Source organism: Thrips palmi, unplaced genomic scaffold (assembly GCF_012932325.1).
Source record: "Thrips palmi isolate BJ-2018 unplaced genomic scaffold, TpBJ-2018v1 HiC_scaffold_4, whole genome shotgun sequence".
Taxonomy (NCBI): Eukaryota; Metazoa; Arthropoda; class Insecta; order Thysanoptera; family Thripidae; genus Thrips; species Thrips palmi.
Genome location: NW_023144631.1, coordinates 11,863,483 through 11,881,866, shown reverse-complemented (window position 1 = coordinate 11,881,866; position 18,384 = coordinate 11,863,483). Strand labels below are relative to the sequence as shown.

Sequence of the window (18,384 nt, the reverse complement as noted above, 5' to 3'; positions counted from 1 at the left end):
ACATCTACTCTTTCCTATTTCCTACTTACAAGGTAGGTTTACGCCAGACCGCGTCTTTTCGTAACAGGCTTCGCGATGTTTCGCTGCCTGTTCCTCCAATCCGCGCCTGGCGTACCTACCTTGGCCTGCGGCGCTAGCCTGCCTTCGGCAGGCAATGGCTTGTCCATCGTCGGTTACTTCTAACTTGTTGCATGCTGGGGGGCTCCGACCCCAGACCTCCCTTCATTCTAGGTAGAGTTGCTTCATCTACAGTGACCCTTGTAACCTTTGAACTTATCGAGGATGGGGGGCTCTGCCCTCAGACCCCCCCCCCCTCCCCCTTCTTCAAGGCAAAAGGCATCCTACCTGCAGAAAACTCGATTTTTCGCCGTTTTTAGGTGCTTTTCGGCTATAAAAACTGAACCAGTTGAGCTACGATGGTGAGATTTCGCGTGTGCCGAGCCAAGGACATGCCTAAAGAGTGTGCAAAATCTCACCGAGATCGGCCGAGCCGTTCAGGAGGAGTAGTGCGGACAGACACACACACACACACACAGAAAAAACTTTTCAACCCCACTGGAGTAACAGGCTTCGCTATCGCTCAGCCAATCAGCCTGGTGAAAAAACGAATCTGAAACAAACAGAAATTTTGTGTTGAGATTATTGTAATAGTAAGGGAAACATTTGAGAGACTGATAATGAACTGTCAGAAATTTCTGTGAACAAATGGGAAAAATCGTGAAGTTTTTCCGAAACTTCTGCATGGAGCTCTCCATAAAGGCAAACTCTGGGCTTTCTCCGAAACGTTTCGGAATTTTGAACAAAAATGCATGTTTTACTATCAGGAAATCACAAAAAAATCTCATTCAACGAACGTTAATGAAAGCAGATGATACTCGTTTGGTTTTCTTCTACGGGGTAGTATGGGCTCATTCCAAAGATAACTTTTAAAAACTGAGTCTTTTGTGCCGTGGCCTGCACCGCCGCGCCATGAGACTAGGGCTTGCCGCGCCGTGCCCGTTGGCCCCCTCTGCGCTGTAGCGGGAAGGGATTGTCAATGCTGCGCGCAGGCCGTCGCGCGCGAGGAGGGGGTGCCATTGTCGAATTCCGCGCAGGCTGCGCCGCAGCGACAGACTCATCAGCCCGCCCCGGCAGCCAGCCCCTATTATATTGTTAGGATACGCACTTGGTTTTTGGACTCTCGAGTGAAAGCTAGCTGACACCTTTATGTGTCCTGTAGTTGTAGTTTTAGGTATGTTTTTGTAAAGGTATCATCTGCTAAAAAGTTTGCAACTAATTAACAAGGTAGGTGTACGCCAGACCGTGTCTTGTTGTAACAGTCTTCGCGATGCTGCGCCAGTTTCGACAATCCACGCCTGGCGTTTGCACCTATTTTGACCTGCGGCGCTACCCTGCCTTCGGCAGGCCATGGCTTGCCCATCGTCGGTAACTTCTAAATTGTTGCATGCTGGGGGGCTCCGCCCCTCAGACCCCCTTTCATTCCAGATAGAGTTGCTTCATCTACAGATAACACGATCTTGACCGTCGTTACTTTTCAACTTGACGGGGCTGGGGGGCTCCGTCTTCAAGGCAGAAGGCATTTGCCTCGAGGGGTGAATCACTCAGCGTTCTGGTGTACACATGAGTACATGAGTACGGATGAGTACACCCTCTAATACACACAAATTTCACATTTTAAATCGTTTTTTGGCTTTATCTACCCGTTTAGACTACACACTACGCCAAATCGTGCAAGAAATGAACGAATTTTGCTCTTTTCAAACTTGTGAGTACACTGAGCACGGGCCACTTTGTACACATGAGTACACGAGTGATTCACCCCTCGATTTGCCTGCAGAAAACACTATTTTTCGCAGTTTTTTAGGTGTTTTTCGGCTATAAAAACTGAACTAATTGAGCTAGGGTAGTGAAATCTCGCGTGTGCCGAGCCAAGGACATATCAAAAAAGTGTGCAAAATCTCAGCCAGATCGGCCGAGCCGTTCAGGAGGAGTAGTGCTGACAGACAGACAGACACACAGACAAAACTTCTCAACCCCATCTGAGTAACGGGCTTCGCTATCGCTCAGCCAAAAAATGAGGGAAAGGTGAACCCCTATTTGTTCAACTCAGTTTTCATAATAATAAGGGAAACCTACAGGATATAACTCAAAAGAGCCCGAAGGAGATTGTCCCTTGTTTGGCAATTTCAGACTAAAGAATGCTTCGGCGAAGCCCTCTTTAATATATCTTAGAAAAGACATGCATTTTACCTCCCATGAGGACCCAAGTAATGCTCCGAACAACATTTGTTCAAGCCCTGAGAAAATATCTCTGAAAAAAGATGGAAAATGAATGAGGTCTCCATGAACGTGATTATAGAGTTTTTCTCCATAAAATTTCGGAGCTAATTTCTAACAGTGTGAGCTCCATATTGATGCCACATGGAGGAGAAGCAACAACAGTTTACAGATCATATCAAATACTTACGACGCCAGAGGATTGCTCAACCTCCATGAGTCGTTCCGGCCCCTGCCTCCTGTCCGGGCCCCAATTCAGCTGGATTTCATCCTCGTCTTGAGGGAATGGTGGATCCTCCTGCGGTGGAGCCGACGGGGCATGTGAAGCAGCAGCTTCATTGATCGTGGCCATCCTTGCCACCACCGTCTTGACTATCTCCTCCTTCTCTGCTTCTCTCCTCTGCGCTCCCTCTTCTTCCTCCATCTTCTTCCGCTTCCTCTCCTCCTCCAACTCGACCTCCCTCTTCCTCTTTCGCTCCACTTCCTTCAACTCTCCCAACTCCTTCCTGATCTCCGCCATCTCCCTCTTCATTGCATTCATCTCCCCACGATGCTCCCCCAACTTCTTCCAAGTGGCATCCATGTGTAACTCACAACGGCAGGAGCAGTAGCTCGAACTGCTCGCACTTGCACTCGCCCGGCGGCGCTCTTCCTGGCCAGGACGCGAGCGTCTCGATCCTCCTGATCCTCCTGAAGACATGTCGATGTTGATTTGGCTGCAACAGAAAAACAATGGAGCTTTTGATTTTTTCCTTTACTGCTATGAATCGAGTAAAATAATTTGGTGTAATGATGCAAACCATCCTGAGGCACAATGATCAAATAAAAACTCAATGTGGAGATAAATCAAGTTATTCCCTTCTTCCGCTTCATGGATCAAATATTTCTCACTCTTTTCGGGTAAGAATCAAAATTCTTACCACATTTTGGGGTGAATTGTTCTACCTCCCATGCTCCATCGTGCACGTTGGGTTAAGGTATGCCCATTTGTCGTAGGTTTTGCTCCAAAGGTTGCGAATGAAATCGTTTTTCATAAGTTGTTAGTTAAGTTCGGGACAGTTCTGATTCACATTACCATGTTCCATAAAGTGTTTATGATCCCCTTTTGGGGTTTCAAAGCTATTTTGATCCCGACGAAAATTTACATATATAAATACTTCAGGCCTGGGAGTAAAGCTTCCATGACGGGCCCCTCGCCGCCGGGGAATTCAGCGGCACCTCGCGAGGAAGGCGGCGGCATGCTTTGGGCCGACGGGACTGTGGTCGACTTTGGATCGGGCCGTGGTTGCAGAGAAACCGGGGTCGACTATCCCTCGTGCTCGCCTCTCGTAATGCGTTTCCCTCCTTCCTCCATCTTGATCCGCTAACCTTCCTCCTCCAAGACCTTTTCCCTTTGCTATTCCTTCAACTAATTGGTCTGCCATTGGCCTCTTCATTGCATTCATCTCTCCACCTTGTTTTTCCAAGATCCATGTTTATTTCCAAAGGAATTTTCGTATTCTCGAACTCTGCACTTGCACGGGGGGTTTCCTGGCCAAAGCGCTATTTTCCCTCCTAAATATGTCGATTTTAAAATTTGGTAAAAAAAATGAGCTTATCGATTTTTTTTTTCATGATGGTTAAGAATTTGTTATGATGAATCCATCCTGAGCCAATGTTTCTCCAATGTGGATAACTAAAAAATTTTTCTTCTTCCCCCGGCATACTATTTTTGGGGTAAAATCTTAAATTCTTCCCACTTTTGGTGAATTTTTAAAAATCCCATGCCCATCTCAAAAGGGGTTAATTCCCCATTTTTATTTTCCCCAAAGTTTCTAAATCGTTTTTCATAAAATTGATTAAGTTGGGACATAATATTACAAATTTTAGTGCACTTTTTCCAGCTTAAAAAAAGCTAATAATTAATAATATAATGGAAGTTTTGAGCTATGCATGCCGGAATCTTTTGAAAATGAGTCGAAGAAGTGAAAAATGTCAAGGTCAACCTTTTACGACAAAATAGTATGCGCAAGGAGATTTTTTAAGATACAGCCAAAATAGGCTCAAAAAGACTCTTCGACTGGGTTAACAGCCTGGCATGTGCCTTCAAAAGTCAAACTTTAGTCTCCCCAATGAAAAATTTTATATTCCAAACAAATTATGACTGTAGGATCCATTTGGAAAATGGCAGGATTTTCACCAGAACCTCCCCTTAAGACTTGAGTCTGAATTCTCATTTCAGAGTAGGCAATCTAAAAATAATAGCCCGAATTTTTAGACTTTTTTGATAGTGTTGCCATTGCGGGAAATGCGAGACCATTCATCTTATTCAGTACGCACATACAGCTGGTAGTTCATGTACAGGCAATACAAATATTGCAACAAGGATGGTGCCTCCTAAAGGGTTGCAAATAGGTCCTTTAAAGATCCAAGTTATTGTGGCAAATGATAGGTGAGCGATTCTCACGTTTCGGGGTAGTTTCGTTTCTTCTGACTCCTGTGCCCAAACGAGCGCAGATATCGACATGGGGTTTGTTTAGGGAGGGCCATTACCCACTAAACGCACACATTTCGAAAAGTTCTCGTTCGTTGGATTGGTCTACGTAGCGTTTGGAATACCCCAAATGTAACTTCCGTGATTGTCCAAAGAGAACATACTCGAACTTTCCGCCCCCAGTGTGGCGGTGTGGTTCGAAAATGCTGCCCACTGTCGATGGGGATTCGAAGCTTGGCATGTCTCGAGCTAATTTCGACCGAAGACCAATACGCCAGACTTCTTTCAAAGGTACTTATGCTGCAACGAAAAATGTCCTCCGTATATTCAATGTAACTACACAAATTTCGAAAAGGCAGCTCTGGACTTCTCCCCAAGCCAAACTTTTAACTTTCCATGACACAAGCCATCAAAGTGGAGTCCCTGGGATATAATTGCATGGTTCGCGGAAATCTAAGATGCTGTACACGGTCTCAAAGCGGGCTAGAGCATTATAAAATGGCGTGTATCAACAATTACCTGTAACTTCCGTGGCACCCTTTACCCAATGTTGCAGGAGCACTAGGTGAAAAAATTTTCCGCTGAAATGTCGGGCTTAGAGTATCATTTGACCCTGGAACGACTTTGAAGCCACAGCAAGCCCGAGTCAGCCGTTAAAGCTGATTTTCACACTTTGTAACTTCCGTGATAACGTAATTTCCGTGATCAAAACACCCACTAAAACGTATGGGAATACCTTATGGCTCATGTTTTTAGGAAGATAGTACAAGGTCTTTACTATAAATACCATTGCCATAACTCTAGTATCATCCAGGACCCCAATAATCAGAAAAACTTAATTGGATATTTCTCACTTTCGGCAAATCAGAGACGCCAAAACTACCCCGAAACGTGAGAATCGCTCAGGTGTCTCCTAGAACAAAAATACCTGGAGAAATAACAATACCAAGTTTAAAGTTTTTAGATCTACTAATTACTTTGTTACAGTAGTGCATAACACCTTCATTTTTCAGACTTTTAATAAGCAATGGAATTTCAGTACCTAGACACAACGACCGATTATTATGGCATGGCTGGTTCCATACACCAGTGCGGCCAAGAAGCCGTTCAGGTTTTGGAACTTAAAACAAGAAAAAGATTATAATGGGCCACATTCAGCGACACACTACATTAAATTGCGGTGTATTTGAAGACATGTTTCTTAAGGGGGCAGTAGCGTCATTTGCACGTGTTTTGACGATTTTCGAACCTCCTGTTTAGACGCTAATATAAAGATAAGTATGAATGCCAGAGACAAACGGCAGGCACCATTTGAAAGATAAAAGTTTTTACAATATTTTCAAAAAAAAAATATTTTGTTTTAGCATTGAATTAGGATGTTTTGTGTTCTATGCAAAAATGGTCTGCAAAATTACATGGTGTCACTGCGCGCACGATTGCAGCCAAAGTTTTTAACTTTTTACCAATCGGTAAAATGCATCTGAAAAAGCATGAAATTGCCCATAAAATGACCCTTGGGTTTCAATATTGGGCAAGAAAAACTATTGAAACGCTCATCTTCAACTTAAGATGGAAACGAACCACATTTTTTCTGGCCCAATATTAAAACCCAAGGGTCATTTTATGGGCAATTTCATGCTTTTTCAGATGCATTTTACCGATTGGTAAAAAGTTAAAAACTTTGGCTGCAATCGTGCGCGCAGTGAAACCATGTAATTTTGCAGACCATTTTTGCATAGAACACAAAACATCCTAATTCAATGCTACAACAAAATATTGTTTTTTGAAAATGTTGTAAAAACTTTTATCTTTTAAATGGTGCCTGCCGTTTGCCTCTGGCATTCATACTTATCTTTATATTAACGTCTAAACAGGAGGTTCGAAAATCGTCAAAACACGTGCAAAAGACGCTACTGCCCCCTTAACCCATACAAAGTTTGGAAATCCTTGCAAAATTGAGAGAATAATTCGTCTGCTTATCCATGTTATACTGAGATATACAGGACCCATTAAGAAGAACAATACCTTCAACCAATTCACAAATTTACAAAATACTTCTCAGGTATGCCGTTCAATAAGAGTTTCAAATTTTACAGTTGGCAAGAACGGCAAAGGGGCGCTTTCCAAAAACAGTGACTTCTGTCAACTTAGTGTGGAAGGTTAAAGTCGTCTTAACGTTACTTAAGTTCTTGACTTTTGTCACTTAATGAAAATGGTTGGCCTTTGAACTTAGGATCAAACCAGAGACGCAGAAGCTGTTTGAAAATACCCTTGTTCGCCGCGTGCAACATGTCGCAAGTCATTCCAGCTACGCCAGTTCCGACAGTCCACACTGCGAGAAAAGATCACGGTATATCCTGTACTGATTACTCCAGACTTCACCGTACTTTTTTTAACAGGCAATGCCGTCGTTTTTTTACAGGCAATACCGTACTTTTTTTACAGGAAACGCCGTACTTTTTTTACAGGGAATCCCGTACATTTTCCCCCGGCAATCCCGTACTTTTAATACCTATCAAAAACTGCTATAATCTTGTTCAGTCGATTGACCCTCTTTTTCCAAGTTCCTGATGTACGCAACTGCTGAAGTCGGCCTCCTGGACCCCTCTTCCGACCACTCGTTGGAAAGGTCTTGACGAGACCTATTGAAAGGTGCAATAAAATTTTTCAGTCGGTCGACCCCCTTTTTTCAAGATCCTGATGTGGACACTTCTTGGAAGCGGCCTTTGTTGGGACCAGATCTGTCTTTCCTACGGCATGGACTGTACGGAAGAACGGTAACTACTGTTAAAAGACTACGGAATATTTTGTAAAACAAGTATGGTAAATACTGTAGACTGTACGGAGGATACTGGTTTTTGAAGTACGGTAAAGTTTGGCAAAAAAATTATCCAGGATTTACCGTCATTTTTTCTCAGAGTGCACGCCTGGCGTTTACACTTACCTTGAGAGGCGCCTTTGCGAGACATCGGTACTTATTTCAATCAAAGTAATCGCAAGTCGGGAAAGCATTTGGATTTTACGTTTTTCCTGGGGTCTCCACCCCTAGATACCTCGTGTTGAGCATGGAGCGGCAGGGTTCGCCGGCCAAACTGCATGGCTTGTTTGCGCTGGTACCCCCGAGAAGGTAAGAAAGACGTGTAAAGTCTGGTCTAATTATGCCCTATTGAAATTAAAATGTGGGTTGGAGGATGAAATGGATTCCATTTTCGTTTTCAGCACCCTCAAAAACTCAGGAAATAATGTAACACTTGGTGTGAAAACATCAGGCATTAAAACGTTAACTTTTTCCTGCCTTACTTTCAGTCGTTTTTGGTTCTTATGACCGAATGGATTGAGATAGAAAGCTGAATCATAGGCGAGCCAATGAAAGACCCTGCAACATGTCAGCTGCAAATCGGCCGAGCCGTTCAGGAGTAAAGTCTCGTATTGACCGTTTATGTCTCGCCTCTACATGATCTATTGACAATTTTATCTTTGTAACGATCAAAGTTGTGCATAGTTAAGGAGAAAATAGTACATTTTACGTTTTCTCAAAAACCGTTATAACCCAGCCAACATTTCAACATTCTGAAGATGTCCTTGGAATATTCTGATTGGGACACAGGATACTCCCCGGACGACATTCCTGGCACATGCTCAGGAGTAGTGAATGTATGTTTTGCCATAGTCCTGGGAATATCCTCAGGAGTACTCTCTGGTACATGCTTTGGGTAGATGGTTGGGACCATCGCAGCCCGGGGCAAATGAGGTCAAAATCAAATCTCGACTATGTCATTGTTCATTCCGTCCAACCTCCTTCCCACCGTCTCAACCAATTTGCTTTCTTTGTCCGGGATTCGAACCCCGATCCTTCATGTTATGAGCCCGATGCGCTGCCAACTGCGCCATGGATGAGCTCTGCGAGAACCTGCCGCACTGTGGGTCAGAATCGGAAAAACCTTTGCAATATGACGATTCGTCAAGTTCTGAATTGTGGAAAAATAGATCGTAGGTGTGAAAGAGGAATGTCAACGCTGCTAAAAGGCGAAAAAAATTCGTCTCTACCCCCCACCTGGTCGCCAGGCTCGACGTTTTTGTCGCCACCGTTTGGAAGCAGGCGCGCGACCCAGCGCGGAGCGGAGAAAATGTACCTTCTTTCAGCGTCGTTCTACGGGACTCTACTTCGTTTGAAGATTGTACAAGCACGGTTTCCCGTAGTTTGAGATCTCGTCTTTCCATTGGTACCAAAATTTTTCAGGTAGCGTTTATAGTTTTGGCGCTAGAGCCAAAACCAAGTGACCATGCACATTTGTCTATTTTTTTACACATTTCTCTCACAAAACAGGCTGCCAAACTTTGCCAACCTCTTGCAACCTCCTGATTCTTATCGCGATGTGAAGCTTAAAGTGTCCCCTTTCGAATGCACCAAGCGGAATTTGCGCCAATTTGCGCCGAGAGGCCCAAAAGGCGCGATATTCGTAAACATTTAGTGTGATGCGTGCTATGTGTCCGTTCGTCTTTTCGTTCGTTTTGGGACTTCCCGTGGTCCGATCTTCACCAAATTTGGTATGCAGCCTCCTTGGGTGACCCTTAGAGCTGCCCCGTGGCAGCAAATCCGATCCGAGCCCCCGGGTTGGTGCAGCAGGTGCATCATGGTCTACATAGGGTCGAAGAGGATTTACGCCCGATTTAGGCACAGTATGCAGCGAGAATGGCATGTAGGGGTATTTTTGGAATCGGGGCGACAAGAAAAAGCCAACGGTGCTAGTTTCGAGCAAATCGGAGAGGTTTGGACCCGGGTTCAAATCCCGGTGGGGGGACCATTTTTTTTAAATCAATCTTTGCATTCTTTAATATGTTGTTGGTGTTGCTAATGACGAAAATAACATTCATTTAGACCCAGACCCAGGTTCAAAACCCGTAACGGTTAAACATAGGCGTAATTCGAGAATTTTTAAATGTACGGGACAAGCTAAAGTTGCCGATGTGTATCGCCACTTTTCATGCTGTTCTGCTACACCAATGAGTCAAGGGTACGCCACTGACTCAAAATAACGCCAGAAATGGTTTCAGTGCACCTGGAAACACTTCGGCAAGTAAACATTCGGAAAGATTTCTGAAAATTTGTGTTTCATGGCTACGCCACTGGGTCTAGGGTACGCCACTGACTCAAATTGGCGCCAGAAATGGATTCAGCGCACCCCAAAACCCCCTTCACTGAAATTTCACATCGATAACTCAAATCGTTTCCATGGTAGACATTTTGCAAAGGTTTTTCTGATTCTGACCCATAGTGTGCCGCCGCGCCGCAGGTGACTCCGGAGGCTGCCCGCCGCGCCACCCGCAGCCCGAAGTGGAGGGGGGAGAGGGCGGGGCTGGCCGGCCGGCCAGCCGGGGTCGCCTGGACTCAGAGTCCGGCGGTTCCGGCGGCACCTCTACCGCTGTAGATGGCTCATTAAGCGACGTGCTAGCAGCGTCGGCCGCTCCCCCGCCCCTCCTCCCCCCCGTCGCGCTCCTCCTGGCTAGACCGGAAGGGGCTTCGGTTTTGGACGGAGTGGGGGAACCTCCGAGACCCGGAAACAGCGAGGATGCGGGGTGAGGAGGGGCTGGGGTGGTGGAGGGTGGCCGCATGCCGCCTTAGCGCGTTTCCCCCACCCCATTTTCCGGGGCCGGGCTGCCTCGACGGCCAGCCGTGCGTCCCGTAAGGCTCATCCAGGAGGCCCGGTCTAGAGGAAGGAGCGCGACGGGGGGGAGGAGGGGCGGGGGAGCGGCCGACGCTGCTAGCACGTCGCTTGGCTCATTTCTCAGAGGACGGACTTGAAATTTTCGCGACGCTAATGAGCGTCACATGCGCACCGACAGGTATTTGAAAGGGCCTAAATAAAACTAGGCAGAGCTAACGCTCAAGGCTGAGCCTAAGATTCCATATTTTTCCTGAGGGCTAGGTGTAGGTGGTGGGGGTGGGGGTGACTGAGGGTTTGATAGGGTTTTGGCTGTGATATCTTATATTTCTGTTCTTCTACAGAAATGTAAGAAGGATAAATGTAACATATTTTCCCTTTTTTTTTGTGAATAACAAAAACTGCTAATATAGTAGGTTTTTAATCAGTGAAGACATGCGTCAATATAAGTTACAAAAGGTTTGATTTTAAAAATGAAATACGTTAAAATTTTAGATATGACACAAACAGTATAGAAACTTCAACACGCAAAAATGTAAAAGAAAGACATGAATATGTTTAAGGCACTGATACTGAGATATTTTAATTTATGGTAAAGCTGTTTTGAATCTCCTGGGTCAAATCCATTTTCTGATGAAAGTGCCGAACATATTGGTTTAGAATGACTGCATTGCTTTTTGGAACTCTTCTTGGTAAAAAATTTTTCCTTGCAAGAGTTGCAAGTTCTCCATTCCAATGTGTGTAATATATTTTCAAATTTATTTTGGTACTCATCAGGTCTAAAACACTGTTCATTTGTATCATGGTTGTTTTGCTGCTGGTCATTTTCAACATGAGATTCATTTGTACCATTTTCTATATCATTTGCAGTCATATCTAGAAAAGCAAACCAAAGTATGACAGATAACATGCATAAAATTTGTAATTTTATAATGTATGATACATAAATGCACTTCTCTTACCTGCAAAAATATCATCTGGTCCCCACTTTGGAAAACGAATCATGTCGTTATCAGATATAGGCAAGCTGAAGTAAAGTGTGGGAACTGCTTTTGATAGCAACCTCTTTCTGGTTTGAGGATTGTAATACTGTGAACTGTCAAAATGATCACTGCACAGCCCATGCTTGCCATGCAATTTAGACGAATACTGGTTCAGCAACTCAATATTGCCACTGTTCTTGATCCATAGCTTACATCTGCAAACACAATACATAATTTTTTTTGCATAAGTCACATGAGGAAGCAAGCACAAAATAAGTTATGAAGAGTAGCAGCTAATAAGTACCTATTTAAGTTTTCATGATTGATTTGTCCATTGATAACAATAGCTGGAAAAGTGTGCACTGTTTGTCTGTTGGAGTTGGAACAGTTTTCAGCAAAACACTTCCGAGAAGTATTAGTTTTTAATTTATTTGGAGGGACCTGAAGAATAGCGTTGACCAAACATGAAAGAAAAATTTTAAAAATAAAAAGAGCGGACAATTAAAAGCAAGATAAAAACCATTGATGACAAAAAAGGTGATCAAAAACATCAAAGTTAGTTTCAACTACCTCAACTTGATTGGTTCTCCTACATAAAACATCATTTCTTGCATTAGATCTATCGTCAGGGATAGAAATAACTGAAGTTAAGTTATTACCATTGTCGAGTGTTGGACATATCTGTTCCTGCACAATAAAATATGGTGATCTAATAAAGTGAATAAATTGGATACAATTCACCACTTTGGGTTCAAAGTAGATTTGACATAAAATATTTACCTGAACAAAGTTTCCCCTTTCAAAAACATTGTTGTTTTCTTCGTCAAATAATGTATCTAAATTGAAAGATCCAGTTTCAGTCAAAATCGAATAACCTTCAGGTTCATCAAACAATGTATCTAAATTGAAGGACCCAGTTTCAGCCAAAATAGAACAAGCATCAGGTTGATTCATATCTATTTCTACAACACTTGAAAATGCATATTGGTTATATTGGTCAGGTTGTGCTGTGACTATTGGTGGTTGGTTTGTTTCGTGCTGATGTTGATTTCTTTCGAGCTGATGAATATTCTCAGTTGCAGTATAAACCCCACTCTGATGAAGTTGAAAATATTGGATGGGTTGCACATTAACACATTCTACTGCTTGTTCTTGTCCTTGATTTTCTTCAGTTTGCTGGTAGACTTGCTCTGCAACCTGCGTCAGATCAAGAATTGAACATTATCTATGGTGAAATACGAATACATTCCCTTTAAATTTTCAATGAAGACAATTCTATTTCTCCCTCATGAGCAGTAGCTTGAATTGAAGTTTCAAATCACTGTTCAGATCTCATAGACAATTTTGAGATTCAGTTCTTTGGCTTCCCAACGTAACATCCCCCACGCATTGACCCGCCATGTAATAGCAGCCGCCATATTGTCAACGCAGCAGCACATTGCCGAAGGGGTTCAGTTTACGATTTAAAAAGAAGTACAGTTTTACGAGATCACAAACAAGATAAACATTGGATTTAAGGTAAATTGTTACAGGATGCATTGTCATTATTTGAGGTGGAAGGTGATATTGTGTGGTTGATCTCAGTTCCAGTTGCCGCCCAGCTCTGATCAAGTTGAAAGTTTTCAACGGGTTGCACACTTACACACTCCACTTGTAGCTCTTGTCCGTGATTTTCAACTTGCTGGTGGTGTTCCTCAGCACCCTGCATCAGATCCAGAATCAAACATTATCTACAGTAGAAAATTAAACTAACATGAGATTTCAGAGTTCAAAATGGCAACGAACATTGTCATTTACTGAAATGGAAGGCACTGCTCCTCTTTTAAGTTTTCTGTTTCCCTTTTCTTCAGCTAAGAAATGATTGCTGCAAATGAAGATATTCTTGGTGTTACACTCTTGTTTGTTTTGAATATTTATCCATTGACGCCACTGTGTTTGTTGTATCTGGTCTTTTGGGAGTCTGCAAAATGAAACATAGTTTTTTTAAAAATTAGGCACTGTGAAGAAATTGTGGCAGGCCAGGCATTATAGAGCAACATAACCCCTCTTGAGGATAAAGACACTTGTAAATATCGAATAATTGAATGGACTTTACCCAAACAAGCGAACGCCTTCGACTATAGGTTGGGTCGCAAACCGGCACGACAACACGCAACATCTTCTTCTGTCTGACATTTCGCTGGCACTTAATGCATTTCATTTGGGATTTAGTCATCAAGGATTTACTTGTCATTCCGTTTCACGCTCACGACGACATCGGCACGTCGGCTGCTGCGGTTCAACTTTTTGCTTGGTCCACCCGACATTGGTCATCCTTTCCTTCCAAATGTACCCGACATTAATACTTTTTGAAACCAGGTTGACCAACATTTCGTATGAACTCCGAACCGTTTCTACGCCTTTCAAAGCAGCTTTTACGTAACTTGGAGATGATATTAAAACACATTTACACCTTTTTTGTTTGAAAGCATCATGTTTATTGTGCTAACTCTTGCGTGGAACGTAATTTGTAAACAATTTTAGCGTTTGCAAGTTGCCCCCACCATCCTGTGAGGTTCAGAGCCTCTGGCACGGGCTGCGGTCTAGGGGCTGTCGTAAAATGGAGGCTTCGCAGTTAACAACTGAAACCCAACATTAAGATTGAAAGAACGTTAACGATCGAAATCTGAAACATAGTTGAAGTGGCTCAGCCAAATATGGGTGCAGTATGCGCAGATGCATATCGTCGGCGAGAAGGACAGCGCAAGCGCTGAAATTGAAAGCTATGGGTCCGAATTTTCGAACAAAGGGTAATTGACATGGTGAAAATATTTTTAAATCCTAATTTTGGGTGAGCAAAACTAAATTTCCGCGAAGCAGGGTGAGCATATGCATTTCAACCAAACATCAGTTAACGCAATTTGGATAGAAACTAAGGGAAACTCATCTCACCCGACTTTGGGATAATACAACCTCATTTTGCGCAATGTGTGCGTTGCTTAAAATGTTCAGGGGGTTTTCTAGGGACTTGAAAAAGTCAAAGTCGTCCGAATGTTCTGATCTGACATCCCGGGGACATGCAGTCCGGATGAATCACAGAACGGTGCACGTGAGAATGTTCTGAGGACATGCGGAAGAGGTGCGAACCGGGACTATACCGGGATGGTCCTGAGCGGGAGACTAGTGGGACATCGTCCGGGCTGTTGATGTTCTGAGGAAGTCCCCACCAGGATAACGCCAAGAGTATCCCGGCACGGACCTCCCTAGAATATGCAGCTGTGCTCTTAGGTGTGAGTGTCCCGCCTGGAAGACCAGGGGAATATTCTCGGGAGTATCCCGGTCGAGACATGGACATTAAATGTTGACAGGGAAACAAGAGAGAAAAAAGTCCATCTAGGTCTGAGAGTGTGGGCTTCGCTATCGTTCAGCCAAAACCTTTCAGTCGGCCAACCCCCTTTTTCCAAGACCACGATCTGGCCAATAGACGAAGTCTACGTATGCTCACGGTTTGGTCCAGGTGACATAACAGCGCGATCTATTATTGTTGACGGTACTGAAGAAAATGAGGTATCCACCTAAAAGAGGAATAAAGTCAGTAACTGATGAGCGTTGAGGGCTCTGACCTCTGGCTTGAAATCGTCACATAGTGAGCAGCTGAAGACCATAAACGAAATTGCTGCCACAATTTTTTAGAAAATATTATTTTGCATTTTTCGTCACTCAGCAGTAACCTTGACGATTCTTTGGAAATATTCTCCGACTACTCAATGATAAAACTCACACGAACACCTGCCGGCCCCCGCAGTGAGACGGTATAAATCGTGCACGTCGGACTGAGAAAAGTCAGTACAGCAGTACGTTGCCATGTTGTTCAAGGTCGTTGTTTTCGTCGCCGCGGCAGTAGTCGTGAGTATTCACTGTTAAAAGACATGCCTGTCAGGGTCCCAGATACGGTCCGACCGCACTAAAACCATGCATTCCATTGAGTCCATCAAAAACCGTAGAACATTACAGGAATGATATCGATGGGAGTTCTTCACTAACCAAAATGATCATTTGCCCGAATTTTCACTAACCCGAATCTTCACGAGGCCGAATTTCCTCTAGTAGTTCCGTCCTTTTGCAATGTTCCCGTTTTGTCTCACTTGCCCGAACTGTCACTAACCCGAAGGCCACGCAAAAGTGTTTCACTAAGCCGAATCTTCACTAACCTGAATTATCACTGGCCCCAAACTCGGAACCAGGTTGGGGGACGTATTTCACTCTGCTGCTTTAGGTCTGCACGGTAAAAACGGAACCTGGTTTTCCCAGCAACTCCCTGGAAATCGCCTATGTCTCTACCATAGGCTTCCTGGGAAAACCAGGTTCCGTTTTTACCGTGTGCCGTGAATAGGGTAAAATCTGTCGCATTAAGAGTAATTTTGTTGCGAGCCCGTTAGGTCAGGTAAAAAGGTCGTACCACTTACTTTCTGACATTCCGGCCCTGCGAACTGCAGTTTCCCTCTTGCAGACACTAGCTGCGGCCACCCCTTTTCCACATTTCAGTGACCACGTCAGCGAAACGGAATGGAAAAGCTCCACCTTCGCGGTACTGGCACAACGCTCCTACACGCATGCTTTCGGCTTAGTCACAATTCGGGTCAGTGAAACAAATTTCGTTTTCGACTAAATGATCGTGTTCTGTGTTTACGGGTTTGGGTCAGTGCGGGGAAAAACTGGACAGATGAAGAACTGAACACCCTACATTTCACTGCAAATGCCGTAAGCACAGGCTTACTCTACAAATCGAAGAGCGTACATTGTATGCTCTAACTGGAGCATGCCTGCAAGCACGCTCTAGCTAGCGCATGCCTGCCAAGCATGCACTTACTAGTGCATACATGTCATGTACACGCTAACTGGAGCATGCATCTAGTGCATAAGGGATAGGGAGTTGCCTGCATCAGGAAGCGTGTACATGGCATGTATGCTCTAGTAAGTGCATTCTCGGCAGGCATGCGCTAGCTAGAGCGTACCGTAAACCGGGGTAACTTGAGACAGCAAGGGTAACTTGAGACACTTCTCCCTTTGCACCTTCTTGGAGCTGCCACCTGGCTCGGCACATTCGGAGGTCAAAACTGCCCTAGCACTTTCTTTCATACTTGTTTGGAAAGACGATTAAGCGTGTGAACGGCGGGTTAGGACCAAGCTGGTCAGATCTATAACGATTTTTCAATTTTAGTAAATTTAACAATTTTAGAGAAGTGTTACAAGTCTCCCTTGGTACTCGAAACACGTCTTGCTGAGACCCAAATGACTGTAGTACCTTTCACGCCAATTATTTCAACATTCGAAATGCAGCATTGGTTTTGAGGAAAACCCATCATTCATCGGGTAATACTGACTTTTATAGAAAATGGTAACTGTGAGGGGTAACTTGAGACACCAAATTTCATTGAATTTGACGGAAGTTGAGTAGCGTAACTTGACACTGGCACCTCCTTGTACTACATGGTGGTTTAAAGTAACGGGCCTCTCCGTTCTACGATCAAAACTAAGCCGCATTTGATCGGGAATCACATTTTTAGACAGTGTTAAGGGTCCCGAGTGGATATGCAACTTAAAGTTGGAGTGTTTTCTCAACTACACACGGACCAGATGAGATATAATAAATCTTGAGGTCTCAAAAGATGGGGAATTTAATTACCTTTCCAATGAGCTAAATGTCATTGAAATCGGACAACTTATAGCCCAAGAACCGTCGATTTTTTGAAGAAAAACAACTGTTAAAATAGTTTAAGGATTGTGAGTAAATTTTAAAAATTGACTAAGACTATATACCTTTGCAGGAATGGACTTGTGTACGTAGAAATAAAGAAAAATGTCTTAACAGGTGTCAGGGTTGGATATGAAATGAGAGAATCGCTGTACTTAGTTGACAGAGATGGATGTGAAATGGGAGAACACTGTTAAAAATTGTTGTTTTAAAACAACAACACAATTACCAACCTCGACAACGCTGTTGTTTGTGAACAAGTTTGCTTGTTTTAAAACGACGAATTCGTTGCTAATTATTTTTATGACTTATGCTGTTTCAAAACAATATTTTGCTGCGTACAAACAACCCGGACAATCTAAGAAGTGGTTACTGCGGGGTAACCGGGACTCTACTAGGTCAGCGGGTGGAAACTACTTTTCCGAAACGGGCGTGCAGACGTTTTGTTATCCGTTAACATCGGCCGAACCAAGCGAGCTAGGTAAAATCTGCTTACATTTTCGGAATCAGCCCAAAATTTGACAGGGAATAGGGTACTTTCTAGATGGCGAAACCAAATTTTTCATGGTTATTTTGAAGCCTAAAAAAAAATGTGTTGCGAAATATGGCCCTGATCCCCTGTCTCGCACTGTCGCGGTTTGCCCCAAAAAGACTGATTTGGAAACGTTAATGTGGGCGAACGGAGCGTCGTATCACAAATCCAAAAAAAGATTTGGAATCCTCAAAACATTTAAACGGTATAGGCATATGCGTTCTTTTGAATTTTCAGATTTTATCCTGATAACTGTCGGCGAATTTCAGTCGATTACTTTTACAACAAACATTTGCGTGGGGTCAAGTACCGACTATTATCGGGGATCGTTGTCATAAGAAGGAGTGGCTACCTACTCCATCTTTTAGCCTATACATTGGCAAATTTTTTTAGGATTCCAAAACTGGTCTCAGATTTGTGATACGACACCCCGGTTGTTCACATTAACGTTTCAAGATGGAAAAAGTTACTCGACGAGACATGGGATTTTTTGGGCCCTTTTTTAAACATTTTTGTTTTTAGGCTTCAAAATAACCATGATAAATTTGGTTTCGCCATCTAGAAAGTACCCTATTCCCTGTCAAATTTTGGGCTGATTCCGAAAATGTAAGCAGATTTTACCTAGCTCGCTTGGTTCGGCCGATGTTAACGGATAACAAAACGTCTGCACGCCCGTTTCGGAAAAGTAGTTTCCACCCGCTGACTAGGTCTGTGACCTAATC

At 43.6% G+C, this 18,384-nt stretch overlaps 1 protein-coding gene across 1 annotated transcript; it reads right to left on the bottom strand.

Annotated features, from left to right (window-relative positions):
• Positions 1-10,712: 10,712 nt before the first annotated feature.
• LOC117650102 lies at positions 10,713-13,667 on the bottom strand. The gene is made up of 8 exons (XM_034393412.1): positions 13,492-13,667; positions 13,182-13,356; positions 13,039-13,098; positions 12,177-12,593; positions 11,967-12,083; positions 11,701-11,837; positions 11,376-11,611; positions 10,713-11,289 (listed from the first exon to the last, which is right to left on the bottom strand). Exons 1-8 carry the CDS (start codon positions 13,569-13,571, stop codon positions 10,934-10,936), a joined length of 1,578 nt encoding a protein of 525 aa, XP_034249303.1. The 5' UTR covers positions 13,572-13,667; the 3' UTR covers positions 10,713-10,933.
• Between the last annotated feature and the right edge of the window lie 4,717 nt (positions 13,668-18,384).

What these genes read in the sequence shown, in the direction of transcription:
- LOC117650102 (XM_034393412.1), bottom strand. Translation starts at nt 13,571, where the DNA reads ATGTCAGACAGAAGAAGATGTTGCGTGTTGTCGTGCCGGTTTGCGACC. An exon ending in AAGAGCTACAAGTGGAGTGT is followed by an intron (nt 12,594 to 13,038) that starts GTAAGTGTGCAA and finishes GATCTGACGCAG; the next exon opens with GTTGCAGAGCAAGTCTACCA. An exon ending in AAAGGGGAAACTTTGTTCAG is followed by an intron (nt 12,084 to 12,176) that starts GTAAATATTTTA and finishes TTTATTGTGCAG; the next exon opens with GAACAGATATGTCCAACACT.